At 51.8% G+C, this 25,849-nt stretch overlaps 1 protein-coding gene across 3 annotated transcripts in view; it reads right to left on the bottom strand.

The window, feature by feature from the left end:
- The window catches only part of Shank2 (SH3 and multiple ankyrin repeat domains 2), a 537,673-nt gene that overhangs the window by 186,138 nt on the left and 325,686 nt on the right, over positions 1-25,849 (bottom strand). For all 3 annotated transcript variants that reach the window (XM_023710614.1, XM_023710615.1, XM_023710613.1), the window contains exon 14: positions 1,677-1,752. In XM_023710614.1, the coding sequence (XP_023566382.1) occupies positions 1,677-1,752 (76 nt within the window). The remainder of the gene's footprint in view (positions 1-1,676; positions 1,753-25,849) is intronic.

Here is a 25,849-nt window from a genome sequence, read left to right as displayed (position 1 = left end):
GAAGGACAGAAATTCTGGCGCCCACTACAGCATGCATGGGCCTTGAAGACACTGCACCTCGAGAGTTGAGCCAGTCACAAAACAGCAGGGGCTGTGTGCTCCCCACTTACGCGAGGTCACTGCAGTCACTAGATCCAGAGAAAGAAGGCAGGATGGGGGAGCTGGGAGCTGGGGAGACAGGTGTGGGTCCATATGCAACGGGGAGAGGGCTTCAGAGGAAGTTCTAGAGGTGGACGGTGGTGACGGCTACACAGCAGTGTGCCTGGGCTTAACCCTGAACTGTAAGAATGCCACTGCTGATCCATGCACTTCAACATGGTCCGGACGAGACTCTGAATGTTATAGTTTACTACAATAGAAATACTGGGAGTGTTGAGAGTGAAAGGGGATGCTCACTACGACACGGGGGTATGCCAGGGATGTACTCAGTGTGGTGAGATGGCAACACAGGCTGTACACTATAGAGGTCCCACCCAGGACAGATACATCCGTATAGATGGAAAGTGGACCGGTGGTAGCTGCCATGGGCCAGAAGAATGGGGGTGACCATCAAGGGCACAGGGCTTCCTTTTGAGGTGATGAAAGTGTTCTGGAACTAGACAGACCTGGTGGCTGCATCATACCATCAGCATTCTACATGCCAGCGAATTATATACTTTAAAATATACATTTGATGTTACCCAACTCTTGCCTCAATAAAAACAAACTCAGGCGGGACCCCTCAGGAGGCAGATGGGGCTGTGGGAACAGAGCTGGGTGTTCATCACAGCCCCTGAGGTTGGGGAGGAGTCAGGGAAGGAGGACCACAGACTGGTCCTCTCGGCAGGTATCTGATGGGGTGTGTGTGGGGGCTCTCAAATGGAACCCACAGGCTAGGCGCTGGTGCTCCCAGAAGCAGTCACACATGTCCTTCCCCTCCCCACCCCACCCCCTGATTCCGCAAGGCCTCTGCCTGCAAAGTCTCACCCCATGGCCCCAGTGAGGACAATGCTGCTGCAGGGAGATGTGTGGCTTGCAAGGGGAACAGAGGGATGGAGAAATTCCACGCTTGGGGACACTCAGAACCCAAGCAGGTTCTGAGAAGGGTCAAGCAGGATCAGAGAAGCTGATAAAGCAAGTGGAACAGTGGCCACAGCAGGTTCTGTGGTGTCCAGCTGTTCATGACGCCCCTGTCTGAAAGGGCGCCACCCAAGCCCAGCCTCTCCCTCTGTCACAGGGAGAAGGGGCACTGAGATGAGGATGTCTTTGTGGCCCTTGCTGTTGAAATTTGGTTTCCGTGGGAAAGTCTCCCTTACCCCGGCCAGCCACCCCATCAAATGTGAACTCCAGCTCCCCAGAGGAGACAGTAGAGAGCATGGGAAACACAGGCGAAGAGGAAACCTGGATGTCCTAACTGCATCCCTGAGAGTGTCTCTGTGCCTGCTGTACCCCCTCTGTGGGACGGTGCTCTCTGCCCCTGGACAGCTGCCCGCCTCTCCCAGGCCCCCTGCTTGTGCTGTAGCTCAATCCCTACTGTAGGGCCACACAGGAAGATGGTGGCTTCCATGGTCCCAGTGTGGTGGGACACAAGCAAACCAAAAGGGTCTGAGACCTCCGCATGAGATAGCCCAGGGTGTCCATGGCACACGCGAGCATCTGCCCAGCAGGGCTGTGGCAGGGACAGAAGCACATCTTACCCGGATGCATCGAGGCTGTCGTAGGAGCCCACAGTATAGTGCCTGAAGAGCTTCTTGCTGCGGTCCGCACGGGTTTCTGTGTGGAGAGAGGAAAAAAAAAATGAAACGTTGTTTAGAAAAGTCCTGATGGAGAGCACATTGGCCAAGCAATGGCTGTGACTCATTCATATGGCTGACACTGACAAAGGTTCTACAATCTGAGGTACAAGATCTCAGGATAAATCCTGAGGGGATTTCACTGACCTTATCAGACCCAAAAGCTACAACTCTTGTTGCATAGGTCCTGCTTTACCTTGGTCTTAACCATCCAGCAGAAAAGTATAAAAATGAAGTATAAGCAGTAAAGCCTTTCTGTTATGTTGAGCTGTAGGGGACTCAGGTCAACAATTTCTGATATTGCCAGTGAAGCAGAAGACTCAATACTATTATGGACCTCTGAACTCTTTTAGAATATTTTGCTGAGTTTACACATCTATAATATTTAAATGATGGAACTTAACAAAAAAGGGGATACAGATGAATGTCCATTTCGTATCTGTGTATTCAAAGTGGTTAGGATAGATATATAGTTACATGTTCTTAATGAACAGAGGGATTTGTTCTAATGGTGTTTGTAAATAGGATATCAAGTCCGCATCTTGTACAGCAACTAACCACTAGGAAGAATGTATGCAATGTGTTAATTATTGAAACTGTCCTAACAATTTGGTTTGAAACTGTAAAAAAAAAAAAAAATTAAAAATAAATAAATAAATAAATAAAGAGAAAAAAAAAGAAAAGTCCTGGTGCCTACTACTGAGCCTATACAAGGCTGGCTGGGCTCTCCTCCATCTGCCCCATGAGACATGAGGTGTGCTGTCCAGGAGAAAGATCCAAGAGAAAAGAGGAGGCCTGGGTCAGTGGCCTGAGAGTGCAAATCCGGGGAGTATGTAAGAACACCACCGCTGATCCTGAAGAGCAGCGGAAGAGCTTCACCCATTAGGCAGGCAGAGGGCTGGGCATGGAGTGTAGCGGCACAAGCACCTGCCTGGCAAGCGTAGGCTCCTGAGCTTGATTTCTGATACCAAAATAACCCAAACCAAAATAAAATAAAATATAATTCTGAAATGGAGGCAGAGTCCTGCTTCTGAGGGGAGATGGAAGGGGAACCACAGAGCAGAAAGGGCCATGGTCCTTTAAGCTATGGTTGTGACAACAGATGGCACACGGAATCCTCTGAGACAGCATCCTAAAAGTGATGCTCCAAGCCTCCTAGCAAAACCAAGAACCTGCATATGAGGTCCCTTGGGGGAGGAAAGATACATTTAGTATTATTTCCCTGATTACAGCTGCGTTCTCCTAACCTTAGAAAAAAAGACACTAAACAAACATGATTAACTTTACTAATTAAGTCCTCTGCTTGTTTCCCTTACTCAGCAGATTTAGATGTAAATTTCATGGGAAATAATATGAGTGATGTAATTAGATTTAATATGTAGCTTCAGGTTGGAGGAGGGGACCCACGACAATGCAAACAGCAAAAATATAGTGGCTCATAATGCATTGTTTAATTTTTAAAAATCATTTTACAGGGTCTTGTTACGCAGCTCAGACTCGTAGTGATCCTCCTGTCTCAGCCTCGCCAGAGCTGGGGTTACAGGGGTGCTCCACCATGCCCGGTTTTAGTGGCCAGCCTGGAGTCCCAGGATAGCATAGCATGCAGTACCAGAAATTGAACTCAAGACCTTGTACTTGCCAGGCAGGCACTTAGACTGCCAAGCTATCTTCTCAGCCCACAATGTGTGTTTAGATATTTCCCCTCAAAATAAAATTTCCTGCACCATCTCCTTCCTAAATCTTTTGGCTTGAAATCAGATTTTAACTCCTATAAGCCTTTCTGTTGCAGGTCTCCTCTAACCTGTGTTCCAAGGTAAATGTAATTTTTACTGGAACCCAAAGCACACATTTGCAGTACAAAGATGAACACACATAAGGCTCTGGGAAAATCTTTTTCAGGACCAGAGAGAGATAGCTAAGGTGGAGGTCTCCTTCCTATGAAGTGCTGAGAGGCTGGTGGTGAGCTTGGGACTTCATTTCCCAGCTACCCTTGCACCAGGGTGTGAGCATGTGATTAGATTCAGCCAATGGAATGTGAGCAGGTAAAAGAGGGTGTGTGTGTGTGTGTGTGTGTGTGTGTGTGAGAGAGAGAGAGAGAGAGAGAGAGAGAGAGAAGCCTGTTCTCTATCATGTGAGCAGGTAAAAGAGGGGTGTGTGTGTGTGTGTGTGTGTGTGTGTGTGTGAAGCCTGTTCTCTATCTTCCTTTTCTTTTTCTACCAGTACAAACAGACTAGGAGGCCCTAAAGGGTGGAGGTCGGGGACTGTGACTGGAATCAGAAGGCCCAGATCTCTATGCCTCAGGTGGTTCCAGTAGTGAGAATTAACCTCCTATTCTTGTCAGACTGCAGTTCTGGATTTCTGTCATAGCACCTTTACTAACAGGCAGGGCTACTGGATCTCTCTGGACTTAACTCCCACGTGCCTCCCCACCCCCTGCGCATCACTTCCCCAATGATGACATGCTTATGAGTCCCTGCCCAGCCACCTCATCTTTATTGTCACCATTATTGCGGAAATGTATTAAGCATGTCTGATGCACTACTGGTGGGCCCCGCCTAACCTCCTTCGCCCACCCAGAGCAGTACACACGCTGCACTTCAGGCTCTGTGCTGACGCTGCCTGCCTGACTTGCTTGGGGCTGTGGGCGCCCTCCACAGGGACAGCGCCTCGTTCAACTTCAAGCTTAATGCATGCTACTATTCTAAACACCTGCCTGCGTACACTCCACCACTAATCAGCCGCTACTTAGTCTGGTATTGAAGTAACACAGCATGAACGTCTTCAACAAAAATGCCCTGACAATTACTGAAATGTCTTTTCCCAAAGCCAGTCCAAAAGCAATAACATTTCACAAACAAAATAAACAATTTAAGTTTTTAGAAATGCGATTTGTTATACAGTAAATACGCTGCCCGAAGCCAAGTTGCCTAGAGCATGCATTTGTCATTTTGTTGTCCTGTATACCAAGAAGCACAGTGAGGCACAAATTATTAGATCACAGACTTAAAATAGGTAATGGGCTGTCTCCCTCTGCTTGGGCCTGTCTCACCTGTATTTATCATTGTCTCTGTTTAACATAGCATCCTTCCCCCACATCTGATCTCTGGCCCTCTAGGCACATGGAGGGAAGTGGGACAACTGGATCCATTTTATGGGTGGCAACAGTTGGACCACTAAGGCAAAGCCACACTCCCTGATAGGGCCAGGCTGGCACATGGGTGTCAGAGCCCACCTCCTCTCCCCGACCCAACTGCCCTGCTCCTGTGCTCTCTGCACTGCTGTAGGGTGGGACTTGGCCTTATTTCCCACTGCTTGCTCTGGTCTGGGTATGTGCCTCTTCCACAACTCATAGTAAAACCTACTCCCCACAGCCACAGGTTGATGGCATTTGGGAAGCTCTCCCTGTTAGATGAGGTCTCATGAGGGCGGGGTGATGTAATAAATGGTGATGGGACAGGCGATGTAATAAAAACCTCAGGAAGAGAGACCTGAGCTGACACACTTGATTTCTCATCATGGGAGGTGCTGTGCCACTTTAGGACACTGCAGAGTCCTCACCAGTAATGAGGTCCTCACCAGATGCAGTCCCTTGACCTTGGGTCTCTAGAACTGTGAGCTGAATGAGCCTTTATTGTTTATGAATTATCTTGCCTATGGTATTCACTTACAGTGACAGAAAACAGACTTAATAGACCTCCTGCATGACTCTGAGCAGCCATGCAGGCAAGGCACACTGACCTGACCCAAAGAATCCATTGCACAGGAGCCAAAGACAACCCTCCGCCCTGCATCTGAGTGAGCAGAGAATGCTGAGCACCCATCAGGCCACGCACTGGTGCAGCCAGGTGGTGCACCTTCCGCTGTGCTCAATATCTGGACCAGATGTGGACAGCAATGCCTCTCTGGGGATGTTTGTGCAGAAGTGCCCCATTATAGCCATCATTCACTATGTCCATCACAGCCAGGTCTTGTCCCCCGAAGAAGTGTTGGAAGAGGACCCCAAGGAGAGATCTCAAGGTGTCAGGGTAGGTGAGGAAGGAGCCCAGGATGTCCACCTTCTTGGGCTAAGTGAGAGACTCCAGAAGTCAGATAACTAGAGGGATCATGCGGCAGGCCATACAATTGCCAGGCTAGCCCCAGGACACCTATGCTGGGGCCACAAGTGTGCCAAGACCTGGAGGGATAAGTGAGACTTGAACCTCTTTGTAGAGTTGAGCAGAGTGGCTCACAAAGCCAGTGAGGGACTCCACAGCTGTTAATTGCTAGTGTTACTCTTAATTGCTTCTGGTGCTCAAAGCCCTGCACAGCAGCTCTGTGCTTGTTGTCTAGGAAACTGCTGGGCCCTGAGAGTCTCTGGATGGGTCAGATGGCCCAGGGGCCAGGACAGACAGGATAGCGTATAGTGGAACATGCATGTAAGCATGGGTGTGCACATGTGCCTGTGTTTATCAGGCAAAACACGTTTGGAAAGGGGATGATTTGCAGCCTGGGTCAGGCGCTGGGAGTTCTAGGGAATGGGATTTCATGGACCAACACAATTTTATTTTATTTTCATTTACGTATTTGGAACAGGGTCTCACTACACAGCCTGGACTCGTAGTGATCCTCCTATGTTCAGCCTCCCCAGCGCTGGCACTACAGGCATCACCACCATGCCTTGACTCGATCCCAGGCTCAGCACACCCCGGGAGTGGGGCTGGCAAGGCAGGCGGGACAAGGGATCGAACCTGAAGACCAATGCAGTTTTAAACAGTGTGGGTGGAGGCTGTAAACCAACATAAAGGTTATCAGTTTTAAATTTGATTCAGTGAGGACATTAAAAATAGTTTTCATCTATCAAAATTATTTTGTAAGAGAAAAGGAAACCAGAAAATATATTATCTCTAGTTGCCTTACGAACTTTCCACTATTCTAGTCCCAGTATAGTTCCAGTTCTGCTGAGATATGTCTATTGCTATAAATTACCACGATCACCACCATTGCCACCACTGTCACCACCATCACCACTGTCCTCTCGCTGTTGTCATCACCATGGCCACCATCATCCCAGTCATCACTATCACCATGACGATCACCATCAGCACACCCCCAGGTTGGTCAGTGGCACCATCACCCCCACTGCAGCACTTCTTTAATACTTTTAAGGGCAAGATGCCTGGCAAACTGGTCTCCTGTTTCACTAAAATTAAGGCTCTCCCTTCCCTTTGTTTTCACACAATGCCCAGCAGTACAGGAGTTTCCCAGAAGGTCAGAGTGGTCCCTAAGGGTGGACTGGCTGCACACCTTCATCTCCCAACCTGTCAGTGGGAACAGTCCCTGCTCCCAGTGAGCCCACTGAGGAGAGGGTGAGGCCAGGCAGGAGGAGCTTGGTGGCACATGCACAGTGCTGTGTCGCTGGCTTTGCTTTCCCAGGGCTGCACCTCAGACTCGGAGCCCCCACCATGCACAGGGCTACAGCTCAGGAGTGCTAGCTGGGTTTCCAACCCAGACATCATGCTCTCTGCAGCCTGTGAGGACAGAACCAACGGTGTAACAGTTCTGGAACATTTCCCAGGAGCCACATGTGCTCAGTGCCTCCCCTGCCTGAGCTCTGCACAGTGACTACTGCCCCAGGGTGACAGGTGAGGAAGGTGAGGCTCAGAGAAATCAGGAGAGTGCCCAAGGTCATCGCTCAACCAGAAAGCACGGAGCCTGCCCACAGCACAGCCCCCACGGGGGTGCAGAAGAAGTGCTGTTGCCAGGAGCAACCTCCCTAAATGCAGGTGGCCTGCCCAAGCTTCCTGGCTCATGGATCGCTCTTACCTGGCTTTTCATTATCAATATTATCACCATTATTATCATGATTATTGTGTGTTAGTGGGGATTGTACCCAGAGTCTTTGCACTGAGCTACATTCTTGGCCCTTTTTGTTTTCTGAGATAGGGTCTAAGCCATTAAAGTGCCCAGGCTAGGCTCAAACTTTTGACCCACCTGTCTTATCCTTTTAGAGTGCTACGATTACAGGTATGTGGCACCATGCCTGGCTCTGGCTTCAGTTGTTGGTCTGGGAAGAGGGGCGGGCTGGGTGGAGCCCAGAATCCCTCCCCAAGGAGATGGTAGACACATCACGACACGTCCAGGCTTGGCTGCTGCTTCCTCTGTGGTGCTAGCTGTACACTGTGGGCTGTTGCTGATTGCTGGGTGCCTCCTGCCAGACTCCACTTGTACAAAAGCAAGGTACAAACAAAACACCAAGGTGCAGGCAGAGGGAAGGCAGGAGGAGGGCACAGGGAGCTCCAGCCTCTCTGAGACCAATGACCTTGATGTGTAGGGAGACTGGTCCTTTCCACTGGGCCTTTCAAGAGGCTGTGGCTCAGCTGAGTGCCTGTGATCTGTCACCCTCCAGGTTACTGCAGCACCTACCATACCCTCCTTCCTACCATGGCAGGTGGAAGGCCAGGCATGCTGCTGTGACCCACTCAGAAGTGTGGGCATGTAACTCCCTTGTGCTCTGGGGACCCTCCCTTAGCCAGTTCTACCATGTGATCAGGTGAGGTCGCCCCAACTTCCCAACCCTGGGCTAAGGTGGTTGGCAGGGACACCGTGGGACTGTCCCTTAGAGTGCAGGGGCACTTGTCCTGCTACTGTAATCCCATGCTCAGTCACTAAAGGAAGCCAGGCTGCCTGAGGTGAGGCCTGACATCAGGACAGCAGGGGAGCTGAGGTAGGAGGCCCCGCAGACTCTAAGAAATGGGTGCCACGGCTGGACCCCCAGATAGGGCTGGGCCAGACACACCGTATACACAGGTTCAGAGTCTTCTCTGGCCGAAGACAATTTTTAGCTTTCTGTGTTTACATGCAAGAGCTTGAAAAGACACCGTTATACACATAATCATCTCCACCCAGCCCCCGGGCATGACACACATAAGCATTTGGTGCCCACTATCTCTGCTGGGCAATCGGTGGGTGGCTTCCTTCACCAGGTAGAGTTCCTGGCCAGGCTGCAGCATGCCCCATGCCCTGGGCGTAGCGGTGTGGCCCAGGTCGGGTGGGCACCATGCTGGGGCTCTAGGGCCCTACCATCCCCTGCCGAGGGTGCACTGGCCTTTCTCTAGACACTGTGGTCTAGATGTGGAGAAAGGTTGTTCTGGTTCCCTTTAGGGTGCAGGGTGGAAAAGCAAGAGTTGGGGAAACAGGCCCTGATGCCCAAAGCCCTGGGCTTTGCATACGGAGGCCACCACGCCTACCTGCCCAGTATACTGGCTTTCCTCCCGCGTGCATGCAGTCATATTATATTTCTCAGATTTCTTGGGGTTGGTGGATCCTTGGAACTAGTTCAGGCCAGTGCCCAAAGGCCGCAGGGCACAGGAAGTCAAATGCAAGCTTCCCTGAGTGGTACCCTCTGGCATGGCACCCACTGCACTAGAAGTCCTGGTTGTTCCAGCTGTTTGGGTCCCTAGGTGAGCCCCCTGTGGGCACAGGATGGACAAGGAGAGAATTGGGAAATAAACCTTTGTGTTCCAAGCCACCACAGCGTTCCCTAGGGCAGGCAGACTGGCACAGACCAGGGCCAGGACACTTAGCCTGTGTTTTGTTCAGAGCTGGGTTTGCGCCAGCAGCAGCCCTGGCAAGTGCACAAGGGAAGAGGAAGGAAGGGCTGGGAACACTAAAGCAGGGCCTGCGTGGGCCCCTAGTTGGGAGAGTGGCCGCTCTTGCTAAGAGAAAAATAGAAAATCACCTAATAGGTGATCGGGACATACCATTCAACATGGTTAGAGCCTGGCTCAGTACATGCCTCTTTCTAGGCCTCAAAGGAGGTCCTTCCACTGATGATGAGGGAGACAGACAAGCTAACAGCCAAGTGGGAACTCTGTGTGCGTCCACTTCCTTAACCACATAACCTCCCCCGCAACTCCCTAGTACTGGGGAGTGAATATAGGGCCTCTGCACGGAGCTACAACCCCAAATCTTTAAAAATTTTGAGGCAAGCTCTCCCTGAGTTGCCCAGACCGGGCTCAGACTTTCAATTTTTCTGCCTCAGTCTCCCAGAGCACGTTGATCCTGAGCACACACCCCCAACCCTCACCCCCAGAACCATAGAGAAGCTTCTTGAAGTGATGAGCAAATTTCCAATCAGGTCACCTCCTCAGCCACAGCCGGGCTGAGCGCTCTACATTAAAGACCCTCCCTCAGCAAGGTTTGCAGCAGCGTGTCCCAAAGCGTGGAGCCTCACGGTGACTACTGGACTGGTACGGACTCTGCCAGGCTCTGGCTTCCACATGTCCCTCCCCTCAATGAGCTTTCAAACAGTGTAAACCAACCAGGTGATGCCGGGTGCCCTGCCAGTCCTGCCCCCTCGTGTCCTCATGGCTATGCTCGCGCCGCATGAGCCTTTTCCTTATACTGCCCACATGGTGAGTCGATTTGTACCTCTGGGGCTCTGTCCCTGCTAGACTCTGCCTGGAACATTCTTTCCCCAGTTCAGATGTCCCTGCGGTGCCGGAGCCCCAGCTCCTGCAACACAGCCTGGTGCAGTGGAGGCAATGAAGGAGCACTGCAGTGGCACCTCCTTGGCTGTGTGACTTCGGAGTGTCGCAGACAGGACACCAAATGCTGAATCAGCACCTCCCCAGGACGGCCGAGCCTCTGGTGGTAACAGCCCTGTCTACAAACTAAGAAACCCACTGCTAGTACTGGGGAGGTGGTGACCACGTGGGGGCCTCCGCACTGTGCCTCAGGCCTCCAATGCTCAACTACAAAGCAGGACACCTGGGCCAAGGGCCTCCTGATGTCCCGTCCTCATCATGCCGCACAGTGGCTTAGTGGGGACTCGCTATTCTCCAGAGGGTGACTGTAAGTGTGGTTACCCCACATGGCAGTGTTTAAGCTGATGTCCTCTGAATGCTGCATGCCGAGTATGGCCTAGAAAAATACACAGCACAAGGAAAAAAATCCTACAAACCTAGAAATCCCATTTTGTACACCTCTTGGGACTCGTGGAAGGCAATGACAGATTGTGTGACAAGCTTCCGCCTGTCAGGATTTAAAATAGCCCTTTACGCCAAGTGCGGGTGTGCGTGGGGGTTGTGGATGGCATGGTGAGGGAGCCATGACAGTGTTCCCAAAGCCTTAAAGGCCTGCCGTCCTGGAGTAGACCTTTCTGAAAAAGGAAGCACAGAGAAGAGTCTTTCCAAAGACATTTACTAATACTCTGAAAGGCCACAGATTAAGTTACAAGGACATAGGGGGTGGGGGTGGCTATAGAGCTAGGAGATGGCCCAGCAGGAGGTGGAGATGAGGCCGGGAGCACACTGAGCCTAGGCCACTGTTCTGGGATAGTCCCCTTGCTCGCTAGATGCCTGTGGACAGAGAGAGACGCAGAATAATCAGTTTTCAGACAAGATAAACTCCAGCTCAGTTTTGGCAGCAGGCTGAGATGGCCAGAAGCCACCTTCTGCAGGGCCTCAGTTTTCTTGTCTGTAATGTGGGCCAACAGCACCTGCCCCAGGAACCCACCTCATTCTTGCTGGTAAGTATCCCCTGTTCCTAGTAAAGAGGAAAACCCACTCTTTGGCCATTTCTGGACTACCCGATGATCTGTTCAGGGCTGACTGGGCCAAAAGACTGCCCAATTGCATGCCTCACCCACTGAGCCCTGCTGGGGGTCTAAGCAGAAGGGGTAGATCTCTGCTCTCTGTTTGAACTGGAGCCATCTTGACTTGGGGATGGAGCCTGTCACCATGGGCAGCAGTGAGTGGACAGCTAGCTGTCCTGAGCAGGTTGAGGGGGCTGAGGGGCCCAGATAGATGCAAGAAGGTTGTGATGGATGCAGACCCACAGGAGGCTGGCTGTGTGTTCTGACCTTGATGGCCAGGAAAGGTCCCGGCATCCTAAGATGAGGGTACATTTTGACACTTAATTGGCTTATATGACTTTATTTCTTGCTACAGAACAGCACCACCTTCCTGCCACGTTGTTCTCTCTTGGGTGTACAATACTTGGAAAGAATTGTGTCTGTACTGACTAGGTACAGATGTTTTCTCCTGTCATTATTTCTTTAGTAATACAGCATAACGCCTATTCACACAGCATGCACACTGGGTTATGTGTCACAAGTCATCCACAGAGACCGGAAGCACGTGGGAGAGCATGCATAGGTTCTGTGCAGGTACTATGGCATGCTACAGGAGGTATTTAAGCATCAGGGATTGTGGCTTTTATGGGGGTGACAGTCCTGGAAGTGACCCCCAGCAGGGTCCACATGACAGTATTGGTATGTACAATGACAATCAGGTAGCAGCATAGGTATCTCCAAATGCCCTGAGGGGGCAGTCTACCCTTTGGTAGGAGACACTGTCATAGTCATGGGCTGCCGATGCTTCTAGGTTCTAGGTTCCCTCTTGTGGAAGAGCACTTACAGTGCGCAGATGGAAGGCCTGGGGAGCACAGGGGCCCAGGTGCCTCCAGGAGGAAGACAGCAAGACCTGGCACGGTGGCCTTGACTGGTTCTCTGAGAATCAGGCATAATAACATCTTGGTTTTTTGTTTTAAATTCAAGGCTATGTCCCAAATTTCTTCTTTTTATTGACAATGAATTCCCAGAGCACTGCAGCCCAACAATGCTCTTCCTCCAACCTTGTGTCCTCCCAGGCTTTAAATCAGACACTGATCATGCAGGCTGATAAGCCAAGGGTGGGGTCAGAGCCATGTGGGGGACAGAAGGACCAACAGAGATGCAAGTTAAGGATGGCCTTTCTTTCTTTCTTTCTTTCTTTCTTTCTTTCTTTCTTTCTTTCTTTCTTTCTTTCTTTCTTTTTTTATTTTTATTTTTTTTATTTTTATTTTTTTTTTACCAGAGATGGTGCTGAACTCCTTGTAAATTGGAGAAATGCGAGATGGGATTGCCAGGTGATGCCAGCCAGGTGCTGGAGAGCGGGGCTGGCAGGAACTCTCCCAGGTCATACTCTGCCTGGCAAGCAGGGGCACTCTGCAGGCTGCTTGCTGCCCGAATGGGGCCAGGGGCAGGAGAGCAGATGGCCAGCACTCGGGCTGTCTGGGCCACATTCTTTGTTTTGGTGATTGAGTGAGGGAGTGGTCAGAGCCACAGTTCCCTGTGTCACTCAAGCAAGGGCACAGAAACACACGACACTGACCATCAGCCAGCGTGGGGGCATCACACAGTTCTTTGCTAATTCAGGCACAGGTCACTTGTCAAGCACCTCTGGGTACCTAGCACTGATGGGGAGGGGGAGGGGAAAAAAGGAGGATCTGGTGGTCAGAGCATAGAGACAGATCCTAGCTCATGCTGATGACCTAGCAAGGAAGGGTGAACTGCTCTTCTGTGGCTACGGTAACGAGTCAGTGCAGGCTTAGTGGCCTAAGCCACCATAATGTGTCCCTTTACAGTTCCATGGGTCATAGGTATGGTTCAGGTCTTCCTGGGCTAAAGGCGTAGCATGTCTAGACCGCCTTCCTTTCTGCAGTCTTCAGCAGGAAGAATCTACTTCCTTTCCACAGCATCCAGAGGATCTTACTGATCCTGGACCCTTCCCCAACTTCAGAGGTGACAACGGCAGTCTTCGAACCCCTTTCACATCCTGTTACTGTGACTCTGGGCTCTTTGCTTCTGTCTTCCACTTTGAAGGGCACATGGGGTTACAGTGAGCCCCTCCCCCAGGCCAGAATCAGCTCTCATCTTCAAGGCAGCTTAGTCAATGGACTAAGGTCAAGGTCCACCTGTGACCTTAGTTGTCCAAGTCCCCATGTAGGGTAACACGCTCATGGCTTCAGGGCGCTGGATGTGACTATCCTCATGGCCATTGCTGTGCCCACGGCTGCAGAGACCTTCTCTACAGCACAGCCTGGGGGATAAGCCTGACTCTAACGCTTGTTTCTATTGCTGCAGGTCTGAAATTATTGGGATGACAGAGCAGCGGAAATACATTTTCACGCTTGCACATGCGAGATGAGACCAAGTTCAAATTCTGACTCTGCCACAATGGTGAAGCCTGAAGAGGGACCTCAAGAGTTCTGAGATTCCATTCACTCCATGTGCAATGGGACGCAGGCCCCGGTGGCAGATCTCTGTGTCTGATCCTGCTTGGCAGCCCCAGGGGATGACTCCTGGTCCAGTAAGAGAGCTTAGCTCTGCAGGACGGCTCTTGCCTAGCATCAGCGGTGCCGTGCGTCTGGGGGTCCACACTGCCTTCTCTGCCTCACACTGGTTTCCAGCAGTCAAAGCTGACTTATGTGGTGGGATACGGCACAAGCAAGCCACTGAGTCATTGGGTTCTATGTATTTCCTGCTCGCTGATGCAGAGCTGCTCCTTCCTAGCGTGTGTACAAGTCTCTCTGTGTATGGTGACTGCTCGTTGCCCAGTGCTGAGGAGCCAACCTCATGTCCTGATGTCTGAGTAAGAACCCAGCAGTTAGTGGCAGCAGAAGGTTTTGTTTAAGAACCCTCATGCTTTGAACTCCCCCAGGTGGGCATGGGTGCAGGAGGGGAAGAGTGTTTGCCAAGACTCCCAAACACTCGAGAACCATAGGAGAGCCAAGCCCATGCACTCCAAAGCCCCCAGCAAGGAGGATGCTCACAGGCCAGGCTATTTTCCCTGCCCCAATAAACAGGAACCACTTTAGAGAGCTGGGCCCTTCCAGCAGTTATTTTCTTCTTGATCATCCAAGGAAACTGTTGGTTGCACTGCAAGATGACAGCGAATACCTTAAGAAGGCTTACGGTAAGGTGATTTTGGTGACTGTCGCTGTGTGAAGCCCTGCAGCCTCTCCTTGTGGAGTCCCTTAGGAGTGGACCAGCTGACGTCCTCAAAGCACCAAGCTCATGCCCCAAGGCACAGGAGGTGTGGGTGCCCACGCCAGTGAGCCAGATGGCCCGTTCTAGGGCTAGGCCCAGAATTGGTCCAGAGAGGGTCACAATACTGCTGAGGACCCACAAGGAGTAAGGGGCTGCTCCCCCACTGCCTGGATGTTGCCCAAGGGCTCATGTGATGGAGGTGTGGTCCCCGTGTGGTACTCAGACCTGTGGGAGGTGGAGCCCAGTATAGACGGGTCTTGGATCACAGGGCGGTTCTCCTGAGGCTCTGACTTAGTTCTCATGAGGGCAAGTGCTATGACAGCTAACCTGGCCCCTGGAATGCTCTCTGGCTTCCTGTCTGGTGATGTGGCTGCCACTCGTGTACTCGGTTCCCACCATGATGCTATCTCCATGAGCAATAGTCAGCGGCCTCAGCAGAGGGGGCATCGTCTTCCCTCCCCTAAGCAAATGCGTGAAGAGGACAGGGAGGGAGGTGACACCAGGTGGAAAGGGGCCGTGACAGTGACAGGCGACCATCACAGGTTGGGTGTGTCACCATCCACCACCCATCATCACTCACTGCACACGCTGTCCTAAGTACAAGCACATGGGCTCTGTCTAATGCCTTGGCAGCCAGACAAGACAGCATGGAAGTCATCCCCACTGTGCCCACTGAGTGGTGGTTCTCACGCTCAGGCCTTAACCACTACCCTTTACTGTCTGAACTCCTGCCGGGTCTCACATCCTGCCCCGTGCCAAGCGCTTTCTTCGGTGGCACACTCCATGTTAACTCCCTTGGCAGCCACCTCCGGGCACGATCTCCCCACTGCTCCAGGGCTTGGGAAGCCTCACACTCAGTTTCTCAACATCCCCCCAAAAGTGGCAAGTGCCCTGGTCCCAGCCAATGAGATGAGAGCAGGCATCTGGGGGCAGGCTCTCTCCCCATGCCCCCCCCCCTTCCCCCCTTCCCCATCAGGAGTGTGGCTGAGGCTCAGCGGCCACAGTGCCATGGTGGGCATGCTGAGGACGAGGAGGGAGGACAGATGTGGAGCCCCTGGTGGCACTGTGGGGCCTCTGTGCCCACCCTGCTCGCATTGCTGGCCCCTGACCTGTGAGGTGAGGCGCCACTGCCTTGTGAGTTTCGGCAATGGCTTTGAAGCTTTCTTTCTGTGCCCATAAACCACTATTCATCCTGTTTAGCCACCAACAGCCCACCAGACAGCACTGTCATTGTAACAACCACATAGAGGAGGAAACGGAGGTGCAGAAAATGACATTCCAAGGTCACATGATTACCAAGTGACAGAACTGGCACTCAGCTCACCTCCTTCACAGTCCTGCTGCATCTGCATAGCAACCCCAAGAGATGAGTCTGTCCTGCCCAGGAGAAAACCAGTGGACATCATCATTTCCAAGGTTACCAGTACAGGAGCATCAGACTTGGGATCCAAACTTTGACTCTGGGCAACAGGGAGAGCCCGGACTCACAGCCGTTGGCAAAGCCACACACAGACACTCCCTTTGTCTGGAAGTGAGCTGAGCTCTGCAGGGTCACGTGGCTTCCAGGGCTACTCTCCTGCCTCCCCAGTCCCTCTGTTTGGCAAAGACCACTGACGCCTCCCTCCTGGGGTACCAGGTGCACATGGTGAAGCTGCCGGGAGCACTGTTTCAGCCACTCTGCCTTCCCTGTTGCTCTTTGGCCACACAGAGCAGGGGACCCTGTCGGAGGCAGGCTGAGCTCTGTTTCTGGCAATGTGTCCCAATTACCACAGTCCCAAATTGCTTGGACAAATGAATAAAGCTGTTGGCTGTCAATGAGTTGGTTTCTACTCTATAGTAATTAGGATTAAAAAAAAAAAATCTGCCCAGGAGGCTCAGCGGAAGCCTGTACACCCAAATACATCCAGCCAAACCAGCAGTTTAAGTGGAAGTGACAGTAAATGGATGAACTGGGGCCGATCTGCATGCTGCTGATTAGCTTGCTGGGAGTGTCCATTCCAAGGCGGCCTCCCATTTTCCAGAATAGTGCTCTCTCTCCTCTCTCCATCCAGAGCGACACGTGACCACTAGGGCTGGCAGGGACCTGACACACCTGTTCCCCCAACAGCCCAGGGCTGAAGTGACAAGGAAGGAGGGGCATTTACACAAAGGTCTGGGACAGGTCTCCAAAGGATTCTTCTGTCCCCACATCAACCCTGTCAGTTCCAGAAGGGAGCAGAAGCGTCCTCTATGTTTCACTGATCATCTGAATTGATCTTTCTCTTGCAGCTTCAGCACATGGTCTTTACTCTCTTATACCCAAGACCTCACCCTAAAGAATGCTTTATCCTGTGGGTCTTTCTCGGGCCGATCAGAATGGCCCAAATCAAAGATCACTAGCACCACATTTGCGCATCTAGGGGGTGCTACCAAGCATCCATCTGTCCATCATGCCCTCCAACAGGCAGGATCAGCACCCCTGAGAGAGGCGGCCAGGTGAGCTACGGGCCTGAGGGCATGCAGGTGTGCAGAGCGGAGCCTGTGTGTAAATCTAGGCATGCACCGGAGGCGGGAGAATTCTTTTTAGCTTTTTAATCTTTTTTAAGGACACTGGCAGCTGAGGCTTGGGAACTAGGACACAGAGAAGACAGACCTGTTGAGCACAAAGCAGCCGCCCAAGCCTGCAGAAGGAAGCTGAGGCACTGCAGGCTGCCATTCGGACTGGGGAAAACCAGAGCCAGGATAATGGGGTTCGCTCCCCATCTAGGTGGGTGTCTTGAGAGGACGTGGCTGCCTCTCCTTCTCTGCGAGCTACCAACACCCTAAAACACCTGCCTAGAGGTCTGGGGTTGAGGACCAGGTGGTGGGAGGAGGGCTGGTGTCAAGAGAGTCTTGGCAATACGTAGGGTGCTTCTCTTTGCACTCCTTCAAGGCACTCTGAGGAGGGAGGCTCCGTCGAAGGGAGCTATTGTCTGTCTGACCCGGTCACCACCACGTTCCTCACCGGGCCACCTCCCAGGCTCTGCTCTTATGCAGCTGGTGACAACCTACTATGAGAGCTGATGAAAGCAGAACAATCTGAAGATGCCTGTAGTGTTTTCTTGGTCTTCACTGTTACTATACTGAGGGATCTCACAGTACACTCCACTAAAAAAAAACAACAGCAAGGAAAACCACGCTGGCCACGCTGTCTTCGGGGCAGGCAGGCTGCAGGGGTTAGGAGAAATCACGCTGCTCTGGGCTAATGGGGACGTCCCATGCAATCTGCCAGATACAAGAACACACAGCAAGCCCGAGCCACTGACACCTTGATCTGTACACCTTATGATGCACTCAACCCCCTTCACAGTTAACCACAGTGCTTACTATGAATACATGTTTCACTTTGCCTTTAAAACCCACCGGCCTCTCTCAAAGGGACTCCAGAGAACACAAACAGGACCTCGGGGATTCTAGCAGCAAATGAGATGCCAGTATCCTCCGGGATGATCTGCCAGCTACCTTTATTTTCCTCTAAAGCAGAAGGAAAGGAAAGCCATTATGGAAACAATAGCCTCAAGGAACCCAGCAACCAGAAGCACTGAGATTCTAAGATACACACGGTGCAAAGCGGTCGCCTACACAGCACGCCACCCGTCTCTCTGAGCGCCGGCAGCACTGCCCGAGTTCTGCGATCTACAGTCCCCGCTGCTCTGGCAAAGAACAAAGGCTCAGCATGCCAACCCTGGGCAGGCTGGGGAGGTGGCACCATACCTCCAAAATGAACTTTCTTCTTGAACCGCGAGTTTTCAGCCATCGTTCCTAACCTGGGTGTGACCATGTCACTCAGGCCGGTCCTGCCGCTCCTCTGGGTCCATGTGGAGACTGAGTCCCTGGGGCGGGCCTCATTGACTATTGTCTGTTAATCCAACAGGAAGAAAAGTTGCAGCCCGCCAGGGATCAGAATTGAAGGAGAAAACAAACAAAAAAATAATAATAAACCAGAGGAAGACAAAAGATGATTCCAGAGAGTTTAATCCATGGGGAGGTTCACAAATTTGACTTTTGGAGACTGAAAATCAGGATCGGCTGAAAATTCGGTTCTTTGACACAAGTTGTAAGCTCCAGATTGGAGCCCGCACCCTTCCACTTCCCACTGTACCAGGGACTTTTTTTTCCCCCTAGTGCCGGTTTCCATGGCAACGCATCAGTCACTAGTCTAAATAAGTACGGGTGAAGGACGCCTGAAAAACCGGTGCAATTACGCATGCCATTAGCGGGAGAGGAAAATGATTCAACCCACTATTAGCACAGGGCAGGGGTGTCACTTATAGGCTGTCACTGTCCTTGTCCCAAGTAATTGCTTTCTTGTTTTGTGACGCTTGGTATTCTCCGGTTTAGCAGTTTGTCTCTTTTTGTGAAGTGCACAGCGTGGTACCGAAGTCCGGTTGGCCACACAGCCTCACGGAGCTGGTGCCAAAGGACAGGTGGGGCATCTCAGCATACAGGTTCCTTGCCAAAGGCACACACTGTGCCTCGGGTCCGGCAGCAACTCCCTAAAGGGGCTTGTGTCTTCAGGCAGTAGGAAGGACTGGGGGAAAATCCAAACATGCTGTGATTCAATTTGCAGATTGTGGAGATTGGAGTTGGGGCTGGCGGCTGACCCCCTTCAGAAGGAGGGCGCCCTGTGTTCCCACCACCTCTTCATCCATGCACTCAGAGGAGGGAGGTGGCCCAGAAGGGCAGGGCACCAGCCTTCCTTTCTGCCATTTGTCATTGTTTCTTCAAATGGCTGCCGTGAGCTTACTGTGTGGCCTAAGAGCAGAAAGCTTCCTGTCAGTTAGGAAACGAATGAGAGGGCTTGTGCTGCTTGGGGAGTGTTGTTCTCTTATCCTTGGAGAGGCAGGAGCGGGATGGCAATGGCCCCGCATCACCCCAACTTTGCCATTGGCTGGCTGCATGACCTTGGGTGTGTTCCCAACTCTATTTCTTGGCTGGGATAAAAATGGATTATCTGTGAGAGTGGATGCTAAGGTAACGTTATGTGTACAAAATGAATTCAGGAAAGGAGCCCAGCCTGCAAGAAAGCTCAGCCTTGCTCTACTCTTGCATTCACCATGTACGTAGCATGTAAAGCTGCTCCACACCTCTGCTGGGCTGTGACCAGGCCGCGTGGGCCCTGCGCAGAGTTTGGGGCATCACTCACTCCTTTGCTTATTAGCCCACTTGGTGGGAACAGAGTTTCTGTAAACGTTCATAGTTGTAAACAGGGCGCAGAGTGGGTGAGCGCCTGGCTACAAGCCACCCGGCCTGGTAAGAGTGGATCCCGGACTGGACTGGGTTCTCCCAGCCCAGCCCTGGACCTGTCCTTCGTCCACACTTCCTAATTTGGTGTTGGCCTTGGTGATGGCAATGTGGATAGAGGTGGACTTCACTCCTGGAACACATAGTCTTCGAAGGGGGGGCCCGGCGGGTCCTGAGCCAGGCCCTCACCCTGTCTACTGTGTGCCACAGGGGCAGCAGGCCCTCCCTCTTCAGTGGGTCCCTGGGTCTCAGCAGACCCTTCCTTCCAGTTGGGGCTTGACATGATCTATGGGCAAATTGGAGGGTCATAAAAATAGCCTGTGCCTGGTGCGCCAGGGGCCCAGGGCTGCTGCTGCTGCTCACGAGATTTCAGTGGGAGGCAGAAGTCGGAGAGACGGGAGTAAAAATAGCAAGGGTTTCCACGGGCGCTCTGCCCTCCCTTCCCAGCGCCTGTCGTGAGGGGCACACCATCTCGCCAGCCTTGTGCTCAGCTAAAAGCCCTGTGTCCTTGGAGATGCCCTATCTGCTCGCAGGTGAGCAGCTCTCCGCTGCCCATATGGCCAAGTCTCTCCCTGGGCCCCCAAGTCAGGCAGGCTAAGTGGGAGAGCTGTGATGTGCTCAATGCTGAACTGCTGCTTTTGAAAAAGCTGGCCCCGAACTCATTCATGACCACTGGCAAGTTTTCCTACCACTCTGAGATTCAGCTTCTTCAGTGGTTAAAACGCAGGGCCCTGGAACCCAGGAGGCTAGGGCTAGATGCTGTGAACACTCACCCAGGACACTGATGGCCCTATAAGCTGTAAAGGACCACGCAAAGTTCCACTGCTCCTGTTGGAGGAGGCTCTTTGCCACAAGGTGACTGTGCCTCAGGTGTTACTGGCTCGGGACTATGGGCTGGGGCGGTGAAATGAATACAGTCACACATTTGCTCGTGGGTGCCTCCAGAGACAACAGAGAATTTGCCTGATGCTTCACACTTGGCAGCAGGAGGGTTTGAGTCCTTTGCCCCACCCAATGCATTGGCCACGAGGCTACTGCTACCAAGACCCTAGGGCCTGTAGACTCCATCAGTCCAGAATTGGGGACAAGCTTCCAGCTTCTCCAGGGTTGACCCTTGACAGGTGAGCAGAGGACACCCGAGTGCACTGCTGGGGAAGGTTCTGGCACAGGTGTGGGGGGACACAGCCACCAAGCTCTGCCCATCCACCAAGCAGGTGCCACTCTGAGCTTTTGTGGAGCAAGGGCTGGAGGACAGGGTGGTCACACCTCTCAGCCTGCCCTACTCTCCCTGTGCAGACACAACAGGACTGATAGCATGTTCTTGATCTGTGTGCGCGCGCACACACACACACACACACTCTCATGCGCACACACATCCTCCTAATACACACATGTTCATGTAGAGACACATACACATATGCCCACTCACGTACATGAACAGGTGCATATGCGCGCACACATGCACACACTCATACGTGTGTGTGCGCACACACATGATGTGGAGGGACACACAGCCTAGGGATCTGGAATTCTCCCCTTTGGAGAAAAGATCTAAAACTGCAAAGCTTGCTTTCCTCCCAGAACCACAGGAGCCCAGAGCTCAGGTCTTCCACATCTAAGCCCCGGTTCCAGCGACTCTGAGGAGCCAGGGCGTCTCCTCCCAGTGTCCTTTCCTTTTCTTATCAGAGCTCTAGGACCTTTGAGTCCCTCCCTGCTGGCAAGAGTCTCCTAGCCTGGCCTGCTCTTCCTGTCTGGAAGAGGCTGACACCTTTTGTGAAGTTCCACTTCTGTGTATCGCACCTGTGGTGGCGAGGGAGGGTGTGTGGAACTTCCTCCGTGGCTGAGTGCCAATCTGGGTACACGCTGTGGGCACAGGCTCTGAATACCTGCCATGAGCTCAGCTCTGCATACACACTGCCCATGGGGTGGAGTTGGGGATGCCTGTGGGCAGAGGGGCAGGCAGGCGTCGATGGGAGAGTGGGGCCTGGGGTCTAAGAGGCTTAGGGGTGTGAGCATCTGTCTTCTAAGGGAGCACAGCTGCAGGAGCAGAGCCTCAGGAGCCACTGTTTCTCACCAGGGTAGATCGGCTTGGGGGTGGTTGGGGGATTTCAGGGCTGAATGTGGTCATCCCAGCCCAGGAAGTGCTTGTCCTCCTGCAGCATGGCTGGGGTGAGGAGGCAGTTGAGAGCAATTCCTCTGCTCATGTAAGATGCCCTGAACTTGAGGGAGGACCAAGGCCTTTTCATCGGTCTGAGCTTGATCCTGAATTCTTTCCACACACAGCAGCAGACTTTTGGAAATGGCCTGAGTAGATACAAAAGTCTTCAGAAATGCCAGTGACCCAAACACCAAGGAAGGTGTATCCTTGGTGGATCCAGCATTTTTTAATTTTTATTTTCAGCCACAGTCATCCAAAGTTCCCAGGCTGGCCTCAAACTCCTGATCCTCCTTCCTCAGCCTCTCAAACAGCTGGGATTAGAGGCATGTGCCACTATCCCAAGCTTTATCAGGAGCTTTTAAAGAACAGCCCACTAATTCCCTAAATGTGTCTAGTAGCACCCCCAGTGGGCACACGAGGGCTTCAGTTCACAGTGACTCCACAGAAGCACCATGTAACTGTGCTACTGGCTGGTCCTGGGGCTCTGCAGCACAGTAATCCTGAGGGGTCGTGGTCATGACCTTCTTCCTGTCTGTCAGCTGCAGCATGCGGGATGGTGCCACATGGTTCTCTGCCTCCTTCCAGCCTCTGTGGAGCCTGTCCATTGCTCTTCCCCCCAGACTCCTGCGCCAGGGGTCAGGGAACCTCTGCCCACTGGACACCCCTGTGCACAGCTGGGTGGTACCGCTGCTGCCTGGAAGGGCAGCCACCAAGAAGTACTAAGGCTGCTTCCAGGCTCTTGGCGATCCCTCTGGTTTCTCTCCGCTCCTCTGACCCTGAGGGCTGTGGTGGCTTCCAGGGGTGACCAATCTCCAAGAGGTCTCACCAGTCCCTCTGCTCTGCTACGTTCGTCAGGGCTTTGGGGGCCAATTTCCTGTGTTCAATCCCTCTGTTTGAAGTGCCTTCAGAGGGGCATGTTATTTTTTTTTTTTTTAATGAGGTCTGGATTGATAAATGGTAACATGTTGATGTGTTTTTGAAATTATATGCATTGCAAATTTTTTTCTATAAGACTTTCACTTGAAATAATAAGGAAATTTTAGCAAACTTTATTTTTTATTATTTTGGTATATCTCACTAACTCACTGCAGTTTGGACTCTTAGTGATCCTCCTGTCTCAGCCTCTCCACTGCTAGGATTACAGATGTGCGCCACTATGCCCAGTTTTGGGGCTAGCATAGCGTGGGGCTGGCATGGCATGGGGTACTGGGGATTGAACCCTGGGCCTTGTGCTTTCCAGGTGGGCGCTTAGACTTCTGAGCTATCTCCCCAGCCCTCTATTAAACTTTTAAAAAGTGAGTTCATCATGTCTGTAACAAGAGAGAGCCACAGAACTGGTACAAGAAGCACAGAAAGGGAATGGAAGGTCAAAACCACTCCTGCCTACCGACGCTCATGTACAGTGGTATAACTAGAGAGGCCTGAGAGAATCTCTGAGGTTCAAGGAAGGACTTATGGCAAGGGACTGGAAGGCACAGGGGGTTCTAGTAGACCCTAAGCCTCCTGACAAAGAGACTTAGAATAAGTAAAGGCTTTTGAAAGAAACCTAAATAGTTAGATAAAAATCTCCAAGCTGACCTCTCTGCTGGTCCCTAGGGTGTTTGCCTTTATGTGACATTTTGCAAAGCAAGATTGCTAATGATACTTGAGACAGGCAGATTGATAAGGAACCTGGGATCCCACCTCTTGCTCTTTAGGTCCTGGTGTGATTCCCCTCCCTTGTACTTAGGGGACCCAAACCTTGCTCCCAATCTTTGCACTACACACAGAAGCTGTATGCAGTTTTACCTACATGCTTATGTGACTGAGTTTGGTTGGACCACAGCAATTTTCCTGCCCATCTGTCCCTTCTGCTGGTGTAGTACAGCAAGGAATGACCTTAGGCTGCCTGAGAGAGCCTGGAGGCTGGTCCCCTCCAGTCCACTGAATTGCTGACCTGCCTTACTCCTAATCCAGCCCTTTGAGATGACACATTCAAGTGGCCGAGGCCCATGAGTTTAGGGGGAGGCTGTCCCACAGGGTTGGTAACTGACAGTGTGCTCCTTGTAAAGCCTTGGAGAAATCTCAGCATCCTCACGTGGGCAGTACATAGGAATCCTGCAGGGACCTGAGAGGTGCAGGAGGAAGGGGAGGTAGGAACCAAAGGGTGGGGAACAAATTGCAGGGACCGAGGCAGAACAAATTGCAGGGACCGAGGCAGAGCAGGGGCGCCATTTCACGATTGCCAGGCAGCTGGGAGTAGGCAGCATTCTCCTTGCTCTGTCCCAAGCACCCTGAGGATGGACACAAGAGATGCTTCCTTCTCACCTGGTTTGGGCAGGAGCAAATGGAAAAAATTCAAGATCAAAACCAAGAGAACAACAGCATGAAATCCTGGCTCCTGAAGAGTGCGTCTTAGGGGCTCATGGCTGTATTGTACTTGGCCAGCTAAGAAGACCAACCATCAGGCAGGTTTTGGGGTGTGTGCATATGTGTGTATGCATGCAGATATAAGAACCTTCCCAAGAAGGACCACTGCCAGAAGAACCCACATAAATGTCCTTCTCAGAGCACTGGAGCTGGGTCTTTTGGGAAGTCCAAGTCAGCTCCTTTCCAATTTTTTATTTCAATATTGGAGATTGAACCTAGGGCTTTGACACTGAGCTGCATCCTCACTCCTTTGTAAATTTCTTTCTTTCTTTCTTTTTTTTTTTGTATTTTGAGACAGGATCTTGTTAAGTCACTAAATCGCATAGGTTGGACTTGAACTTGTGATCCTCCTGCTTCAGCCTCTAAGGGGACTGGGATTACAGGCCTGCTCTACCATGTCAGGCTGTTGCTTTGATTTGGTGACAGTGGGTTCTTTGAGAAATGTCAGGCTGCATTCAGGTCAGAGCCTGCAGGAGGTCTAGAATTTCTCGGCGGGGAGCCAGGGAGCTCCGTGGTGACCAGATGACCATTGCCAAACAAACCCTGTGTGAAGCTGGGCCGACACCTGTGGGCAAACATCAGCTCAGAGGCAGCAAGACACAGTGGCTCTGTGTCCAGGGAGGCCCCTTGCCCTGTGCTTGGAAATGGGGCTCCTCCTCCGATCTCCTGAGCTGTGTGTCAGCAACCATTAGCCAGAAGGAGGTAAAGTGTGAGTTCTGTTCCCTAGTCCCCTAGAGCTGGGGCATATTTGAGGTAGATGAGACATTTTCAAGCTCCTTATGATTATAAAGGCAACTCTAAATCAAAATTTCAGTCTAAAAGGAAGGGAAACAACCTTTACAGGATGCTTCCTATGTACCATGACCCTTAGTAAATAGGAAAATATAATTCCATGTTGTACAGAGTGGTAGGGCTCTCTTCTTTGGTGAGGGAGACCCATATATGAGGCCATTACAGATGCTCATTAGCCCAAATAACCAGGGCAAAGGGAGTGACACAGCACATACTAAAGGGAGTGATTCTTTTCCTACTGTGTAGAATTTTGGTGAGCAAATGTTTTTCTACAATATTCATAAATGCCACTAACATCCCAAACCAGCAACATTTAACTTATTTGCAGCTGGTTCTGTGTCATATTTAAAATGAATCATTCTGTAACCTTTAGGGACTGCTAAAAGTTGAGTGTGGCAGGAGGAATTTCCTTGGAGACTGGGCTAGGAATCCACATGAATCCAGGGGCTTGCCCACCTGCGGGGCCCGAGCAATTCTTCTCAAGGGACCAGGGCAGGCATAGCCCTGGTGCTCAGACCTGGTAAGGGCAGACCTAGGACCTGATGCCCAGCAGGCATTGTCTACACCAGCCTCACCCCATCAGGGGGACCTGGATCAGCATCACCATGGTGAACTATTTCTAGGACTCCTCAAACACCAACGTCCACACTAGTCTCTCTATAACAT

The sequence above is a fragment of the Octodon degus genome, unplaced genomic scaffold (genome assembly GCF_000260255.1).
Source record: "Octodon degus isolate 3935 unplaced genomic scaffold, OctDeg1.0 scaffold00018, whole genome shotgun sequence".
NCBI lineage: Eukaryota > Metazoa > Chordata > Mammalia > Rodentia > Octodontidae > Octodon > Octodon degus.
This window is presented reverse-complemented; position numbering and strand designations above follow the sequence as displayed.